The sequence below is a fragment of the Zophobas morio genome, unplaced genomic scaffold, assembly GCF_036711695.1.
Source record: "Zophobas morio isolate AGI-343-1 ecotype UQ-CSIRO unplaced genomic scaffold, CSIRO_AGI_Zmor_V1 ptg000350l, whole genome shotgun sequence".
Taxonomy (NCBI): Eukaryota; Metazoa; Arthropoda; class Insecta; order Coleoptera; family Tenebrionidae; genus Zophobas; species Zophobas morio.
This window is the reverse complement of record NW_026972454.1, coordinates 6,656-26,597: the sequence shown is the minus strand read 5'-3', so window position 1 is coordinate 26,597 and position 19,942 is coordinate 6,656. Positions and strand designations below refer to the sequence as shown.

The following is a 19,942-nucleotide window of genomic DNA, read 5'->3' as shown; positions in this document are numbered from 1 at the left end:
CTTGTACTTTTAAGCCAATCAGATACCCAACGGGCTCGGAAAGTGCAACGAAACCATCAAATTTTAGCTAGAAACTGTATTTTTGTCGATTTTTATTGAATTTGAACTATATTTCAACGTTTTTTGATGGTTCTGAGCCACCAAACACACTTAAAGCATGCAGAATCGACTCAGAATAGGAAAAGGAGACGTTTAGGTCAATTTTATGCATTCTGGCGTTCGTAGATACAAGAAAACTGTTAAAATTCTTCAGAAACGTCACTTTTGAAGTGTTTTCTTGTACTTTTAAGCCAATCAGATATCCTTCGGGCTCGGAAAGTGCAACGAAACCATCAAATTTTAGCTAGAAACTGTATTTTTGTCGATTTTTATTGAATTTGAACTATATTTCAACGTTTTTTGATGGTTCTGAGCCACCAAACACACTTAAAGCATGCAGAATCGACTCAGAATAGGAAAAGGAGACGTTTAGGTCAATTTTATGCATTCTGGCGTTCGTAGATACAAGAAAACTGTTAAAATTCTTCAGAAACGTCACTTTTGAAGTGTTTTCTTGTACTTTTAAGCCAATCAGATACCCTACGGGCTCGGAAAGTGCAACGAAACCATCAAATTTTAGCTAGAAACTGTATTTTTGTCGATTTTTATTGAATTTGAACTATATTTCAACGTTTTTTGATGGTTCTGAGCCACCAAACACACTTAAAGCATGCAGAATCGACTCAGAATAGGAAAAGGAGACGTTTAGGTCAATTTTATGCATTCTGGCGTTCGTAGATACAAGAAAACTGTTAAAATTCTTCAGAAACGTCACTTTTGAAGTGTTTTCTTGTACTTTTAAGCCAATCAGATACCCTACGGGCTCGGAAAGTGCAACGAAACCATCAAATTTTAGCTAGAAACTGTATTTTTGTCGATTTTTATTGAATTTGAACTATATTTCAACGTTTTTTGATGGTTCTGAGCCACCAAACACACTTAAAGCATGCAGAATCGACTCAGAATAGGAAAAGGAGACGTTTAGGTCAATTTTATGCATTCTGGCGTTCGTAGATACAAGAAAACTGTTAAAATTCTTCAGAAACGTCACTTTTGAAGTGTTTTCTTGTACTTTTAAGCCAATCAGATACCCAACGGGCTCGGAAAGTGCAACGAAACCATCAAATTTTAGCTAGAAACTGTATTTTTGTCGATTTTTATTGAATTTGAACTATATTTCAACGTTTTTTGATGGTTCTGAGCCACCAAACACACTTAAAGCATGCAGAATCGACTCAGAACAGGAAAAGGAGACGTTTAGGTCAATTTTATGCATTCTGGCGTTCGTAGATACAAGAAAACTGTTAAAATTCTTCAGAAACGTCACTTTTGAAGTGTTTTCTTGTACTTTTAAGCCAATCAGATACCCTACGGGCTCGGAAAGTGCAACGAAACCATCAAATTTTAGCTAGAAACTGTATTTTTGTCGATTTTTATTGAATTTGAACTATATTTCAACGTTTTTTGATGGTTCTGAGCCACCAAACACACTTAAAGCATGCAGAATCGACTCAGAATAGGAAAAGGAGACGTTTAGGTCAATTTTATGCATTCTGGCGTTCGTAGATACAAGAAAACTGTTAAAATTCTTCAGAAACGTCACTTTTGAAGTGTTTTCTTGTACTTTTAAGCCAATCAGATACCCTACGGGCTCGGAAAGTGCAACGAAACCATCAAATTTTCCCTAGAAACTGTATTTTTGTCGATTTTTATTGAATTTGAACTATATTTCAACGTTTTTTGATGGTTCTGAGCCACCAAACACACTTAAAGCATGCAGAATCGACTCAGAATAGGAAAAGGAGACGTTTAGGTCAATTTTATGCATTCTGGCGTTCGTAGATACAAGAAAACTGTTAAAATTCTTCAGAAACGTCATTTTTGAAGTGTTTTCTTGTACTTTTAAGCCAATCAGATACCCTACGGGCTCGGAAAGTGCAACGAAACCATCAAATTTTAGCTAGAAACTGTATTTTTGTCGATTTTTATTGAATTTGAACTATATTTCAACGTTTTTTGATGGTTCTGAGCCACCAAACACACTTAAAGCATGCAGAATCGACTCAGAATAGGAAAAGGAGACGTTTAGGTCAATTTTATGCATTCTGGCGTTCGTAGATACAAGAAAACTGTTAAAATTCTTCAGAAACGTCACTTTTGAAGTGTTTTCTTGTACTTTTAAGCCAATCAGATACCCTACGGGCTCGGAAAGTGCAACGAAACCATCAAATTTTAGCTAGAAACTGTATTTTTGTCGATTTTTATTGAATTTGAACTATATTTCAACGTTTTTTGATGGTTCTGAGCCACCAAACACACTTAAAGCATGCAGAATCGACTCAGAATAGGAAAAGGAGACGTTTAGGTCAATTTTATGCATTCAGGCGTTCGTAGATACAAGAAAACTGTTAAAATTCTTCAGAAACGTCACTTTTGAAGTGTTTTCTTGTACTTTTAAGCCAATCAGATACCCTACGGGCTCGGAAAGTGCAACGAAACCATCAAATTTTAGCTAGAAACTGTATTTTTGTCGATTTTTATTGAATTTGAACTATATTTCAACGTTTTTTGATGGTTCTGAGCCACCAAACACACTTAAAGCATGCAGAATCGACTCAGAATAGGAAAAGGAGACGTTTAGGTCAATTTTATGCATTCTGGCGTTCGTAGATACAAGAAAACTGTTAAAATTCTTCAGAAACGTCACTTTTGAAGTGTTTTCTTGTACTTTTAAGCCAATCAGATACCCTACGGGCTCGGAAAGTGCAACGAAACCATCAAATTTTAGCTAGAAACTGTATTTTTGTCGATTTTTATTGAATTTGAACTATATTTCAACGTTTTTTGATGGTTCTGAGCCACCAAACACACTTAAAGCATGCAGAATCGACTCAGAATAGGAAAAGGAGACGTTTAGGTCAATTTTATGCATTCTGGCGTTCGTAGATACAAGAAAACTGTTAAAATTCTTCAGAAACGTCACTTTTGAAGTGTTTTCTTGTACTTTTAAGCCAATCAGATACCCTACGGGCTCGGAAAGTGCAACGAAACCATCAAATTTTAGCTAGAAACTGTATTTTTGTCGATTTTTATTGAATTTGAACTATATTTCAACGTTTTTTGATGGTTCTGAGCCACCAAACACACTTAAAGCATGCAGAATCGACTCAGAATAGGAAAAGGAGACGTTTAGGTCAATTTTATGCATTCTGGCGTTCGTAGATACAAGAAAACTGTTAAAATTCTTCAGAAACGTCACTTTTGAAGTGTTTTCTTGTACTTTTAAGCCAATCAGATACCCTACGGGCTCGGAAAGTGCAACGAAACCATCAAATTTTAGCTAGAAACTGTATTTTTGTCGATTTTTATTGAATTTGAACTATATTTCAACGTTTTTTGATGGTTCTGAGCCACCAAACACACTTAAAGCATGCAGAATCGACTCAGAATAGGAAAAGGAGACGTTTAGGTCAATTTTATGCATTCTGGCGTTCGTAGATACAAGAAAACTGTTAAAATTCTTCAGAAACGTCACTTTTGAAGTGTTTTCTTGTACTTTTAAGCCAATCAGATACCCTACGGGCTCGGAAAGTGCAACGAAACCATCAAATTTTAGCTAGAAACTGTATTTTTGTCGATTTTTATTGAATTTGAACTATATTTCAACGTTTTTTGATGGTTCTGAGCCACCAAACACACTTAAAGCATGCAGAATCGACTCAGAATAGGAAAAGGAGACGTTTAGGTCAATTTTATGCATTCTGGCGTTCGTAGATACAAGAAAACTGTTAAAATTCTTCAGAAACGTCACTTTTGAAGTGTTTTCTTGTACTTTTAAGCCAATCAGATACCCTACGGGCTCGGAAAGTGCAACGAAACCATCAAATTTTAGCTAGAAACTGTATTTTTGTCGATTTTTATTGAATTTGAACTATATTTCAACGTTTTTTGATGGTTCTGAGCCACCAAACACACTTAAAGCATGCAGAATCGACTCAGAATAGGAAAAGGAGACGTTTAGGTCAATTTTATGCATTCTGGCGTTCGTAGATACAAGAAAACTGTTAAAATTCTTCAGAAACGTCACTTTTGAAGTGTTTTCTTGTACTTTTAAGCCAATCAGATACCCTACGGGCTCGGAAAGTGCAACGAAACCATCAAATTTTAGCTAGAAACTGTATTTTTGTCGATTTTTATTGAATTTGAACTATATTTCAACGTTTTTTGATGGTTCTGAGCCACCAAACACACTTAAAGCATGCAGAATCGACTCAGAATAGGAAAAGGAGACGTTTAGGTCAATTTTATGCATTCTGGCGTTCGTAGATACAAGAAAACTGTTAAAATTCTTCAGAAACGTCACTTTTGAAGTGTTTTCTTGTAATTTTAAGCCAATCAGATACCCTACGGGCTCGGAAAGTGCAACGAAACCATCAAATTTTAGCTAGAAACTGTATTTTTGTCGATTTTTATTGAATTTGAACTATATTTCAACGTTTTTTGATGGTTCTGAGCCACCAAACACACTTAAAGCATGCAGAATCGACTCAGAATAGGAAAAGGAGACGTTTAGGTCAATTTTATGCATTCTGGCGTTCGTAGATACAAGAAAACTGTTAAAATTCTTCAGAAACGTCACTTTTGAAGTGTTTTCTTGTACTTTTAAGCCAATCAGATACCCTACGGGCTCGGAAAGTGCAACGAAACCATCAAATTTTAGCTAGAAACTGTATTTTTGTCGATTTTTATTGAATTTGAACTATATTTCAACGTTTTTTGATGGTTCTGAGCCACCAAACACACTTAAAGCATGCAGAATCGACTCAGAATAGGAAAAGGAGACGTTTAGGTCAATTTTATGCATTCTGGCGTTCGTAGATACAAGAAAACTGTTAAAATTCTTCAGAAACGTCACTTTTGAAGTGTTTTCTTGTACTTTTAAGCCAATCAGATACCCTACGGGCTCGGAAAGTGCAACGAAACCATCAAATTTTAGCTAGAAACTGTATTTTTGTCGATTTTTATTGAATTTGAACTATATTTCAACGTTTTTTGATGGTTCTGAGCCACCAAACACACTTAAAGCATGCAGAATCGACTCAGAATAGGAAAAGGAGACGTTTAGGTCAATTTTATGCATTCTGGCGTTCGTAGATACAAGAAAACTGTTAAAATTCTTCAGAAACGTCACTTTTGAAGTGTTTTCTTGTACTTTTAAGCCAATCAGATACCCTACGGGCTCGGAAAGTGCAACGAAACCATCAAATTTTAGCTAGAAACTGTATTTTTGTCGATTTTTATTGAATTTGAACTATATTTCAACGTTTTTTTGATGGTTCTGAGCCACCAAACACACTTAAAGCATGCAGAATCGACTCAGAATAGGAAAAGGAGACGTTTAGGTCAATTTTATGCATTCTGGCGTTCGTAGATACAAGAAAACTGTTAAAATTCTTCAGAAACGTCACTTTTGAAGTGTTTTCTTGTACTTTTAAGCCAATCAGATACCCTACGGGCTCGGAAAGTGCAACGAAACCATCAAATTTTAGCTAGAAACTGTATTTTTGTCGATTTTTATTGAATTTGAACTATATTTCAACGTTTTTTGATGGTTCTGAGCCACCAAACACACTTAAAGCATGCAGAATCGACTCAGAATAGGAAAAGGAGACGTTTAGGTCAATTTTATGCATTCTGGCGTTCGTAGATACAAGAAAACTGTTAAAATTCTTCAGAAACGTCACTTTTGAAGTGTTTTCTTGTACTTTTAAGCCAATCAGATACCCTACGGGCTCGGAAAGTGCAACGAAACCATCAAATTTTAGCTAGAAACTGTATTTTTGTCGATTTTTATTGAATTTGAACTATATTTCAACGTTTTTTGATGGTTCTGAGCCACCAAACACACTTAAAGCATGCAGAATCGACTCAGAATAGGAAAAGGAGACGTTTAGGTCAATTTTATGCATTCTGGCGTTCGTAGATACAAGAAAACTGTTAAAATTCTTCAGAAACGTCACTTTTGAAGTGTTTTCTTGTACTTTTAAGCCAATCAGATACCCTACGGGCTCGGAAAGTGCAACGAAACCATCAAATTTTAGCTAGAAACTGTATTTTTGTCGATTTTTATTGAATTTGAACTATATTTCAACGTTTTTTGATGGTTCTGAGCCACCAAACACACTTAAAGCATGCAGAATCGACTCAGAATAGGAAAAGGAGACGTTTAGGTCAATTTTATGCATTCTGGCGTTCGTAGATACAAGAAAACTGTTAAAATTCTTCAGAAACGTCACTTTTGAAGTGTTTTCTTGTACTTTTAAGCCAATCAGATACCCTACGGGCTCGGAAAGTGCAACGAAACCATCAAATTTTAGCTAGAAACTGTATTTTTGTCGATTTTTATTGAATTTGAACTATATTTCAACGTTTTTTGATGGTTCTGAGCCACCAAACACACTTAAAGCATGCAGAATCGACTCAGAATAGGAAAAGGAGACGTTTAGGTCAATTTTATGCATTCTGGCGTTCGTAGATACAAGAAAACTGTTAAAATTCTTCAGAAACGTCACTTTTGAAGTGTTTTCTTGTACTTTTAAGCCAATCAGATACCCTACGGGCTCGGAAAGTGCAACGAAACCATCAAATTTTAGCTAGAAACTGTATTTTTGTCGATTTTTATTGAATTTGAACTATATTTCAATGTTTTTTGATGGTTCTGAGCCACCAAACACACTTAAAGCATGCAGAATCGACTCAGAATAGGAAAAGGAGACGTTTAGGTCAATTTTATGCATTCTGGCGTTCGTAGATACAAGAAAACTGTTAAAATTCTTCAGAAACGTCACTTTTGAAGTGTTTTCTTGTAATTTTAAGCCAATCAGATACCCTACGGGCTCGGAAAGTGCAACGAAACCATCAAATTTTAGCTAGAAACTGTATTTTTGTCGATTTTTATTGAATTTGAACTATATTTCAACGTTTTTTGATGGTTCTGAGCCACCAAACACACTTAAAGCATGCAGAATCGACTCAGAATAGGAAAAGGAGACGTTTAGGTCAATTTTATGCATTCTGGCGTTCGTAGATACAAGAAAACTGTTAAAATTCTTCAGAAACGTCACTTTTGAAGTGTTTTCTTGTACTTTTAAGCCAATCAGATACCCTACGGGCTCGGAAAGTGCAACGAAACCATCAAATTTTAGCTAGAAACTGTATTTTTGTCGATTTTTATTGAATTTGAACTATATTTCAACGTTTTTTGATGGTTCTGAGCCACCAAACACACTTAAAGCATGCAGAATCGACTCAGAATAGGAAAAGGAGACGTTTAGGTCAAATTTAAGCATTCTGGCGTTCGTAGATACAAGAAAACTGTTAAAATTCTTCAGAAACGTCACTTTTGAAGTGTTTTCTTGTACTTTTAAGCCAATCAGATACCCTACGGGCTCGGAAAGTGCAACGAAACCATCAAATTTTAGCTAGAAACTGTATTTTTGTCGATTTTTATTGAATTTGAACTATATTTCAAAGTTTTTTGATGGTTCTGAGCCACCAAACACACTTAAAGCATGCAGAATCGACTCAGAATAGGAAAAGGAGACGTTTAGGTCAATTTTATGCATTCTGGCGTTCGTAGATACAAGAAAACTGTTAAAATTCTTCAGAAACGTCACTTTTGAAGTGTTTTCTTGTACTTTTAAGCCAATCAGATACCCTACGGGCTCGGATAGTGCAACGAAACCATCAAATTTTAGCTAGAAACTGTATTTTTGTCGATTTTTATTGAATTTGAACTATATTTCAACGTTTTTTGATGGTTCTGAGCCACCAAACACACTTAAAGCATGCAGAATCGACTCAGAATAGGAAAAGGAGACGTTTAGGTCAATTTTATGCATTCTGGCGTTCGTAGATACAAGAAAACTGTTAAAATTCTTCAGAAACGTCACTTTTGAAGTGTTTTCTTGTACTTTTAAGCCAATCAGATACCCTACGGGCTCGGAAAGTGCAACGAAACCATCAAATTTTAGCTAGAAACTGTATTTTTGTCGATTTTTATTGAATTTGAACTATATTTCAACGTTTTTTGATGGTTCTGAGCCACTAAACACACTTAAAGCATGCAGAATCGACTCAGAATAGGAAAAGGAGACGTTTAGGTCAATTTTATGCATTCTGGCGTTCGTAGATACAAGAAAACTGTTAAAATTCTTCAGAAACGTCACTTTTGAAGTGTTTTCTTGTACTTTTAAGCCAATCAGATACCCTACGGGCTCGGAAAGTGCAACGAAACCATCAAATTTTAGCTAGAAACTGTATTTTTGTCGATTTTTATTGAATTTGAACTATATTTCAACGTTTTTTGATGGTTCTGAGCCACCAAACACACTTAAAGCATGCAGAATCGACTCAGAATAGGAAAAGGAGACGTTTAGGTCAATTTTATGCATTCTGGCGTTCGTAGATACAAGAAAACTGTTAAAATTCTTCAGAAACGTCACTTTTGAAGTGTTTTCTTGTACTTTTAAGCCAATCAGATACCCTACGGGCTCGGAAAGTGCAACGAAACCATCAAATTTTAGCTAGAAACTGTATTTTTGTCGATTTTTATTGAATTTGAACTATATTTCAACGTTTTTTGATGGTTCTGAGCCACCAAACACACTTAAAGCATGCAGAATCGACTCAGAATAGGAAAAGGAGACGTTTAGGTCAATTTTATGCATTCTGGCGTTCGTAGATACAAGAAAACTGTTAAAATTCTTCAGAAACGTCACTTTTGAAGTGTTTTCTTGTACTTTTAAGCCAATCAGATACCCTACGGGCTCGGAAAGTGCAACGAAACCATCAAATTTTAGCTAGAAACTGTATTTTTGTCGATTTTTATTGAATTTGAACTATATTTCAACGTTTTTTGATGGTTCTGAGCCACCAAACACACTTAAAGCATGCAGAATCGACTCAGAATAGGAAAAGGAGACGTTTAGGTCAATTTTATGCATTCTGGCGTTCGTAGATACAAGAAAACTGTTAAAATTCTTCAGAAACGTCACTTTTGAAGTGTTTTCTTGTACTTTTAAGCCAATCAGATACCCTACGGGCTCGGAAAGTGCAACGAAACCATCAAATTTTAGCTAGAAACTGTATTTTTGTCGATTTTTATTGAATTTGAACTATATTTCAACGTTTTTGATGGTTCTGAGCCACCAAACACACTTAAAGCATGCAGAATCGACTCAGAATAGGAAAAGGAGACGTTTAGGTCAATTTTATGCATTCTGGCGTTCGTAGATACAAGAAAACTGTTAAAATTCTTCAGAAACGTCACTTTTGAAGTGTTTTCTTGCAATTTTAAGCCAATCAGATACCCTACGGGCTCGGAAAGTGCAACGAAACCATCAAATTTTAGCTAGAAACTGTATTTTTGTCGATTTTTATTGAATTTGAACTATATTTCAACGTTTTTTGATGGTTCTGAGCCACCAAACACACTTAAAGCATGCAGAATCGACTCAGAATAGGAAAAGGAGACGTTTAGGTCAATTTTATGCATTCTGGCGTTCGTAGATACAAGAAAACTGTTAAAATTCTTCAGAAACGTCACTTTTGAAGTGTTTTCTTGTACTTTTAAGCCAATCAGATACCCTACGGGCTCGGAAAGTGCAACGAAACCATCAAATTTTAGCTAGAAACTGTATTTTTGTGGATTTTTATTGAATTTGAAAAGTGACGTTTCTGAAGAATTTTAACAGTTTTCTTGTATCTACGAACGCCAGAATGCATAAAATTGACCTAAACGTCAAGGAGACGTTTAGGTCAATTTTATGCATTCTGGCGTTCGTAGATACAAGAAAACTGTTAAAATTCTTCAGAAACGTCACTTTTGAAGTGTTTTCTTGTACTTTTAAGCCAATCAGATACCCAACGGGCTCGGAAAGTGCAACGAAACCATCAAATTTTAGCTAGAAACTGTATTTTTGTCGATTTTTATTGAATTTGAACTATATTTCAACGTTTTTTGATGGTTCTGAGCCACCAAACACACTTAAAGCATGCAGAATCGACTCAGAATAGGAAAAGGAGACGTTTAGGTCAATTTTATGCATTCTGGCGTTCGTAGATACAAGAAAACTGTTAAAATTCTTCAGAAACGTCACTTTTGAAGTGTTTTCTTGTACTTTTAAGCCAATCAGATACCCTACGGGCTCGGAAAGTGCAACGAAACCATCAAATTTTAGCTAGAAACTGTATTTTTGTCGATTTTTATTGAATTTGAACTATATTTCAACGTTTTTTGATGGTTCTGAGCCACCAAACACACTTAAAGCATGCAGAATCGACTCAGAATAGGAAAAGGAGACGTTTAGGTCAATTTTATGCATTCTGGCGTTCGTAGATACAAGAAAACTGTTAAAATTCTTCAGAAACGTCACTTTTGAAGTGTTTTCTTGTACTTTTAAGCCAATCAGATACCCTACGGGCTCGGAAAGTGCAACGAAACCATCAAATTTTAGCTAGAAACTGTATTTTTGTCGATTTTTATTGAATTTGAACTATATTTCAACGTTTTTTGATGGTTCTGAGCCACCAAACACACTTAAAGCATGCAGAATCGACTCAGAATAGGAAAAGGAGACGTTTAGGTCAATTTTATGCATTCTGGCGTTCGTAGATACAAGAAAACTGTTAAAATTCTTCAGAAACGTCACTTTTGAAGTGTTTTCTTGTACTTTTAAGCCAATCAGATACCCTACGGGCTCGGAAAGTGCAACGAAACCATCAAATTTTAGCTAGAAACTGTATTTTTGTCGATTTTTATTGAATTTGAACAATATTTCAACGTTTTTTGATGGTTCTGAGACACCAAACACACTTAAAGCATGCAGAATCGACTCAGAATAGGAAAAGGAGACGTTTAGGTCAATTTTATGCATTCTGGCGTTCGTAGATACAAGAAAACTGTTAAAATTCTTCAGAAACGTCACTTTTGAAGTGTTTTCTTGTACTTTTAAGCCAATCAGATACCCTACGGGCTCGGAAAGTGCAACGAAACCATCAAATTTTAGCTAGAAACTGTATTTTTGTCGATTTTTATTGAATTTGAACTATATTTCAACGTTTTTTGATGGTTCTGAGCCACCAAACACACTTAAAGCATGCAGAATCGACTCAGAATAGGAAAAGGAGACGTTTAGGTCAATTTTATGCATTCTGGCGTTCGTAGATACAAGAAAACTGTTAAAATTCTTCAGAAACGTCACTTTTGAAGTGTTTTCTTGTACTTTTAAGCCAATCAGATACCCTACGGGCTCGGAAAGTGCAACGAAACCATCAAATTTTAGCTAGAAACTGTATTTTTGTCGATTTTTATTGAATTTGAACTATATTTCAACGTTTTTTGATGGTTCTGAGCCACCAAACACACTTAAAGCATGCAGAATCGACTCAGAATAGGAAAAGGAGACGTTTAGGTCAATTTTATGCATTCTGGCGTTCGTAGATACAAGAAAACTGTTAAAATTCTTCAGAAACGTCACTTTTGAAGTGTTTTCTTGTACTTTTAAGCCAATCAGATACCCTACGGGCTCGGAAAGTGCAACGAAACCATCAAATTTTAGCTAGAAACTGTATTTTTGTCGATTTTTATTGAATTTGAACTATATTTCAACGTTTTTTGATGGTTCTGAGCCACCAAACACACTTAAAGCATGCAGAATCGACTCAGAATAGGAAAAGGAGACGTTTAGGTCAATTTTATGCATTCTGGCGTTCGTAGATACAAGAAAACTGTTAAAATTCTTCAGAAACGTCACTTTTGAAGTGTTTTCTTGTACTTTTAAGCCAATCAGATACCCTACGGGCTCGGAAAGTGCAACGAAACCATCAAATTTTAGCTAGAAACTGTATTTTTGTCGATTTTTATTGAATTTGAACAATATTTCAACGTTTTTTGATGGTTCTGAGACACCAAACACACTTAAAGCATGCAGAATCGACTCAGAATAGGAAAAGGAGACGTTTAGGTCAATTTTATGCATTCTGGCGTTCGTAGATACAAGAAAACTGTTAAAATTCTTCAGAAACGTCACTTTTGAAGTGTTTTCTTGTACTTTTAAGCCAATCAGATACCCTACGGGCTCGGAAAGTGCAACGAAACCATCAAATTTTAGCTAGAAACTGTATTTTTGTCGATTTTTATTGAATTTGAACTATATTTCAACGTTTTTTGATGGTTCTGAGCCACCAAACACACTTAAAGCATGCAGAATCGACTCAGAATAGGAAAAGGAGACGTTTAGGTCAATTTTATGCATTCTGGCGTTCGTAGATACAAGAAAACTGTTAAAATTCTTCAGAAACGTCACTTTTGAAGTGTTTTCTTGTACTTTTAAGCCAATCAGATACCCTACGGGCTCGGAAAGTGCAACGAAACCATCAAATTTTAGCTAGAAACTGTATTTTTGTCGATTTTTATTGAATTTGAACTATATTTCAACGTTTTTTGATGGTTCTGAGCCACCAAACACACTTAAAGCATGCAGAATCGACTCAGAATAGGAAAAGGAGACGTTTAGGTCAATTTTATGCATTCTGGCGTTCGTAGATACAAGAAAACTGTTAAAATTCTTCAGAAACGTCACTTTTGAAGTGTTTTCTTGTACTTTTAAGCCAATCAGATACCCTACGGGCTCGGAAAGTGCAACGAAACCATCCAATTTTAGCTAGAAACTGTATTTTTGTCGATTTTTATTGAATTTGAACTATATTTCAACGTTTTTTGATGGTTCTGAGCCACCAAACACACTTAAAGCATGCAGAATCGACTCAGAATAGGAAAAGGAGACGTTTAGGTCAATTTTATGCATTCTGGCGTTCGTAGATACAAGAAAACTGTTAAAATTCTTCAGAAACGTCACTTTTGAAGTGTTTTCTTGTACTTTTAAGCCAATCAGATACCCTACGGGCTCGGAAAGTGCAACGAAACCATCAAATTTTAGCTAGAAACTGTATTTTTGTCGATTTTTATTGAATTTGAACTATATTTCAACGTTTTTTGATGGTTCTGAGCCACCAAACACACTTAAAGCATGCAGAATCGACTCAGAATAGGAAAAGGAGACGTTTAGGTCAATTTTATGCATTCTGGCGTTCGTAGATACAAGAAAACTGTTAAAATTCTTCAGAAACGTCACTTTTGAAGTGTTTTCTTGTACTTTTAAGCCAATCAGATACCCTACGGGCTCGGAAAGTGCAACGAAACCATCAAATTTTAGCTAGAAACTGTATTTTTGTCGATTTTTATTGAATTTGAAATATATTTCAACGTTTTTTGATGGTTCTGAGCCACCAAACACACTTAAAGCATGCAGAATCGACTCAGAATAGGAAAAGGAGACGTTTAGGTCAATTTTATGCATTCTGGCGTTCGTAGATACAAGAAAACTGTTAAAATTCTTCAGAAACGTCACTTTTGAAGTGTTTTCTTGTACTTTTAAGCCAATCAGATACCCAACGGGCTCGGAAAGTGCAACGAAACCATCAAATTTTAGCTAGAAACTGTATTTTTGTCGATTTTTATTGAATTTGAACTATATTTCAACGTTTTTTGATGGTTCTGAGCCACCAAACACACTTAAAGCATGCAGAATCGACTCAGAATAGGAAAAGGAGACGTTTAGGTCAATTTTATGCATTCTGGCGTTCGTAGATACAAGAAAACTGTTAAAATTCTTCAGAAACGTCACTTTTGAAGTGTTTTCTTGTACTTTTAAGCCAATCAGATACCCTACGGGCTCGGAAAGTGCAACGAAACCATCAAATTTTAGCTAGAAACTGTATTTTTGTCGATTTTTATTGAATTTGAACTATATTTCAACGTTTTTTGATGGTTCTGAGCCACCAAACACACTTAAAGCATGCAGAATCGACTCAGAATAGGAAAAGGAGACGTTTAGGTCAATTTTATGCATTCTGGCGTTCGTAGATACAAGAAAACTGTTAAAATTCTTCAGAAACGTCACTTTTGAAGTGTTTTCTTGTACTTTTAAGCCAATCAGATACCCTACGGGCTCGGAAAGTGCAACGAAACCATCAAATTTTAGCTAGAAACTGTATTTTTGTCGATTTTTATTGAATTTGAACTATATTTCAACGTTTTTTGATGGTTCTGAGCCACCAAACACACTTAAAGCATGCAGAATCGACTCAGAATAGGAAAAGGAGACGTTTAGGTCAATTTTATGCATTCTGGCGTTCGTAGATACAAGAAAACTGTTAAAATTCTTCAGAAACGTCACTTTTGAAGTGTTTTCTTGTACTTTTAAGCCAATCAGATACCCTACGGGCTCGGAAAGTGCAACGAAACCATCAAATTTTAGCTAGAAACTAGTAGTTATATAGTGGGGGTTCTAGACCAGGTCAAATGAGGTCAAACTGGTCCAGCTCCCCCATTACTTTTCATCGAGCGGTCATTGACCTTTCATTTGTTGTCGAGCTTGTCGGTGCACGTGGCTGACCTTGCCAGCTGGTCCAGCTCCCCCATTACTTTTCATCGGGCGATCATTGACCTAGTCGTTGCTCGACCTTGGTCGTTTATTGCCCTCGTTCATCTCGAGATCTATCCCCTCTTTTCGTTTAGGTCGGGGAGGGATCTCGGACGCAATCTCGCATCCCCACTTCCGTTTTATACTTGTATAAAAGTCGATGGATTCGTGTGTAAGAATTAATTAGTTTTTTGAATTCAATTATTTAACACTTAGAAATGTCATCTTTCATTTCTACCTTGAATAAAGAGTCTCACTTGCAAGCTTTTGTGAGTGCGAAAACTTTAGAAGAAAATAAAAAATTTTTAACAAAAAATTTTAGTAAACTGTCTACAAAGTACGGTGACAAGATATTTGTGCAACTTGAAGAGTCTAGAACGATACTTCCACAGAGATTTACCGAAAAATTCACCGACTCAGTGATCAGCGATCTGAACCAGAAGATCGTGAACGGCTTGAAATTGTACTTGGTAAATAGAGGTCCGATCGGTCGAACCATCAATATCGAATTTATCGAAGAATGAAGAAGGCATTGGTTCATGTGGAAAACAAATCAAGTGCAGTTAGACTGCTTCGTCGTAGATTAGAATTACATTTAAAACGAATTAGTTATTTAAAAGAAGCAATTAAAATGTATGAAATAAGAACTAAATTGAATAATCTTAAGCTGTAATAGAAATTATAATAAATATTATTTAATTCGTTCGGTGTATTATTTTCCCCAGTCTCATGTAAAAAATATTTGATTGCAAACTGTCATGAATAACAGACGTGTTTGTTTCGACAAAGTTCCGGTTATTTTCTTAATAAATGATAAAGAAAGCCGAATTAATACTTGGTTATACGATGTTAAAAGATTTCAAATGAATGTGGAACGTTTCGAATTGCAAATAAAGCCCTTAATCGAAAAAATGATGGAGAAGAAGCGAAAATTTAGAGAAACAATCGAAAAATTGGATTCAGAATTGAAAATTATTCAGCAAAGAAAATCAGTTAAATAACTGTGCACATTGCGGTTAAACCACTGCGTCGTAAATTAGATTTAAATTTAAAACTTATTAGTTTCTTAAAATGTATAAAATACGAACTAGTTTGTATAATCTTAAGCTGTAATTGAAATTATAATAAATATTGTTTATTTCGTTTGGTGTATTATTTTCCCCAGTCTCATCTAAAATTATTTAATTGGGAATAACAGCAACGAATAAAAGCCGTGTTTGCTCCGACAAAACTCCTGTTATTTTCTTAATAAATAAATGTTCATCAGCAACTTTCTGCCGATTTAAGCTTATTTGTCCGTGATTATTAGAATAAAATCTCAAATGTCAGAAGGCGAGTGTGTTGTTAAAAATTAAAAAAATTGTTACTTACGACATTGAAAACAGGCAATAAAATCATCCGTTCTCCCTCGAAAACATTCAAATACACGCACACTTCACAGAAGCCACCATTTAGTTCAACAAAACCACCTTTTTCCCAAATCTTTTCACGGTAAAATTCATAAACCGAAACACGCCGCCCGTCATTATTACAACACAGAATGAAATAACGCGATGCTGTTTCAGCAAATTCTTACGGAACTGGACGCTCTTATCTTCAATAGACAGGGACGTATTCGGAAATATTAAAAAAAAAGAATTATCGCTTGAGGGTGCCAAAGGGCAGAAAGTTTGTTAAAAAAATAAAAATGCATCCCTATAAACTAATGACACATTTGTGTAAAAATAAATGTGGGTTGGAGGTGCAATAATTGTTTAAATATAAAAAAAAAAATGTTTTACTCGAAGACGGTAAGAGATACGAGGTTCGTGCAAAGAACAAAAAAGTTCCTAAAATACGAAACACATGCACCTGTGTCGACGGTTTTTAGTTTGAGTTTAGCATTTCGGAGAAAAGGGCAAAAGTTTGTGGTGACCAAACGGAATTAGTTAAAAATTTGTTTTTTGTGTCAAAATATTTTTGGATGAATAATCAATAGGTCCATGTAATTAAATATGTGAAAATTTGAGTTTGGGGCGCAACAATTTTTGTCAAAAAAGGTTGTCAAAATTCGAAAAAAAGTTTTCCTTGAGCAGTAGGAAAGTAAATTAGAAGTTTTGGTGAAAAAAAAAATTTAAAAAATTCAAAGAATCCAAAGAAAAATTAAAACAAAAAAAATCTCAAAAAAAAAATCCAAATTTTGAAAAGTTTGTTTTTCCACAAAATCAAATGCATATTCATGAAGTACTATCTAATCGTGTGTAAAAATGATTATGACTCATAGGTGTATCTACCGTTTAAATAGAAAAAATTTTTGTTACTCGAAAATGGTAAGAGATAGGAGGTTCGTGTATAGAGCAAAAAAGATTGACAAAAACAAATAATATCGATAGCCGTCGACGGTTTTTCGCTAACTTTTGACATGACTGTGAAAAGGGCAAAAGTTTGTGGCGCCCAAACGGTAAAACTTAAAAAATATATTTTTGTACCAAAATATTTCTGAGTGAACAGTCTATAGGTCCACTTAGCAAAATAAATATTTTTTGCTACCGTTTAGTAGTAATAACGGAAAAACGTCATAGTTCGTAAGCGGTAAGAGGTAGCATGTCGGCTCAGGGGAACGGGGAAAAGCTAAAAAAATTAAGCCATATGTTGAGCAAAAAAAATTTTCAAAAAAGTTGAAAATAAGGGAGAAAAGGGCAAAAGTTTCTAGTGTCCAAATGGTAAGAGATAGAATATCGGTTGTATACATCAAAACCTTCTTCTGGAACGAACGCATAAGTCTGCTCAAAAAAATCGATTCTGTCCACATCGACCTAGATACAGGAGCCATTTCTAGTTTTTTCGAGGTCGCTACGTAAAAATTTTTTCAGGTCGAAAAAAAGACCATCGAAAAAGGATTCGAATAAGCCCAACATGCAACACTTAAAAAAAAAAAAAAAAAAAAAAAAAAAGCGAAATAGGTTGTTCTTTATATGTATTGTTATATGACTACTACCATCACAACTAAATATACTAAGACATTAAAAAAAAAAATTTCAAGTTAACCAAAAACGGCTTTTTGTTGAATTTTATATGAAAACAACAAAACATCATTAAAAAACGAAAATCAAAAACCTATAAACAATCATCAAAAATCACTGCTGTGGTGGTAGATCGTGATGAGTCATATCGTGCTGCTGGACAAATAATTTAAAACGTATTAAATAACTTGTTGTTGTATTAAATCGTAGTTGCTAAATCTTTCTGAATTAGTGAAACTCTTGCATTTTCGATAAGAGAAAAACAACTGAATCGTCAACTTGAAATAAAAATTAGAGAGGGAAAAAGAGTAAAAGAAGGGATTAATTTCGTATATAAATTCAAGACTATATGAAAGATGTGATTATAACTGATTAACTAGTATCAAGAGAATTAACCAATAGATATCTAGGGACATGGGTAAGGTTATATTTTTATTACAGTATGTAAATTTCATATATTTTTTTTTGTTTTGTTTAGAGGATTTTATAGTTTGCCCATACGATAGGAGCCATCGAATGCTAGAGGGGAGACTCCAGAGGCATATATTTAGGTGTCATAGGGAGGCTTGGGAAAGGGAGCGACAGCTCCGCGAAGCTGCACTTCCCAAAGCATCACCACCGATACCATCTCAACCATCAAAATGGTTCAATTCTGAACCCCCAAAAGTAACATCACTCGAAAATTGGGACGACGACGCCAGTGGGACGTACGTTCCATCGTTGAAGGATGACTTGATGCTCGACAAGACATCAATAAATTTTTATAACGCTGTGTTCGGCAAAAATAAACAAAAATAATTTTTTGTTTTTGTCTGTCTCTACTCGTTAATTTGTACCACCCTACCAGAACTTACCATCTCTACAAGCTACCTCTCTAAATACTAACAGCGATACCATTCCCAAGGAGAACATGGACTTTTGTTTAAGAAATGCTCGTGTATGGTTTGTCACAATATTCCTGATATTATCGATACATCGATCCCACTACAGTATAAACAAGAATTTGTCTTAAGAAACAAAAGCCGCTGCAAGTCACCTAATTACACCATTATTGACGATTATAGTGGTTCCAAAAATTTTAGCGAAAATGCTACAGGATATTGTTTGGCAAAACCATTGATTTGGATATATACTGCCCAACATGCAACACTTAAAAAAAAAAAAAACAAGCGAAATAAAATACTTATATTATTTATTGATATATAAATATTACTATTACAATACAAGCACCACTATCACTACTAATTCTACTACTAAAACATTTCAACACTTTTAACGCTACTAACACTACTACTGACACTATGAGATTATATACATTTTATTTTTACATATAGTTTCTTTAATTTGTCGGATTTTTGAATACTTTTTTTCATTTCGTTTTCTGCACCCCGCAATTCACTTTGTTCTTCCACTAACTGTCTTTGGAGAGTTGCAATTTGATTTGCTAATTTTTTAATGTTTTTTTTGCACTTTTTTTGTTTTTGCACTAGTTCCCTTTGTCGCGTATTATGTCTGTCCTGCGCTGCCCTACACTTCCACTTAAAATTATACAATAATGTAGATGCATTGTCTTCGTCTTCGAATTCATCACCCGAATCATCAGGTGCAGCAGGATGAGGTGTATCAGGGGCAGGTGTTGGTTGAGACGTCGGTGGTGATGGTGATTTGCGGACCGGTTGTTGCTGCTCCTCCTGCTGCTGTTGCTGCTGCTCCTGCTCCTGCTCCTGCTGCTCTTGCTGCTCTCTCTGCCTCTGTTCGTCTTCCTCCGTAACTCCGTAAACATTACGAAGGAAAGACAAGCTTTTTCCGTGCGCCTCTAACCCCTCAAACAGTGAGGGCGTCATAGAGACGCACGGCTCCTCCAGCCCTGATATATCTAGCTGGGAAGGTGTCTGGGAGTCTTCCACAGCGGAAGTGGAGGCGTCCTCACTTTTTGTTTTTAGTTTTTCAATTTCTTCCTCAGGTAGATCTGCAAGTCTACGCAGTTTGGGCAAAGGCGGCTGAAAATAAAATAAATACTTATAAACATTTCTACATTTTATGAATATAAAAACATTTTTTTTTTTAAATTAATCAAAAATAAAAAACCTACCTGTATCACTACATCCTGGAGGATGTTAATTTTTGGTTTCTTGAGACTCAAGGAATACTTCATATTTTTTTTTTTTCAACAATTAGCACTTAACACTAACAGACACAGAATTAAGACAAACAATTACGAGTTCCTATGCAAAATATATAGGAAAAATAATGCAGAATATGCAGAAAATAAATGGCGAAGAAGGGTGAAATGTCAAATCAGCAGTTTTACATGTCCATATATGGTCATTTAAAGATTGATTGCAATGAAGTAGG

At 35.2% G+C, this 19,942-nt stretch overlaps 1 protein-coding gene across 1 annotated transcript; it reads right to left on the bottom strand.

Annotated features, from left to right (window-relative positions):
- Positions 1–18,551: 18,551 nt before the first annotated feature.
- On the bottom strand, positions 18,552–19,742 carry LOC135120147 (ras guanine nucleotide exchange factor P-like). Its single transcript, XM_064044471.1, has 3 exons — positions 19,680–19,742; positions 19,139–19,587; positions 18,552–18,612 (listed from the first exon to the last, which is right to left on the bottom strand). The coding sequence occupies exons 1-3, from the start codon at positions 19,740–19,742 to the stop codon at positions 18,552–18,554; spliced, it is 573 nt and encodes a 190-aa protein (XP_063900541.1).
- Positions 19,743–19,942: the final 200 nt, after the last annotated feature.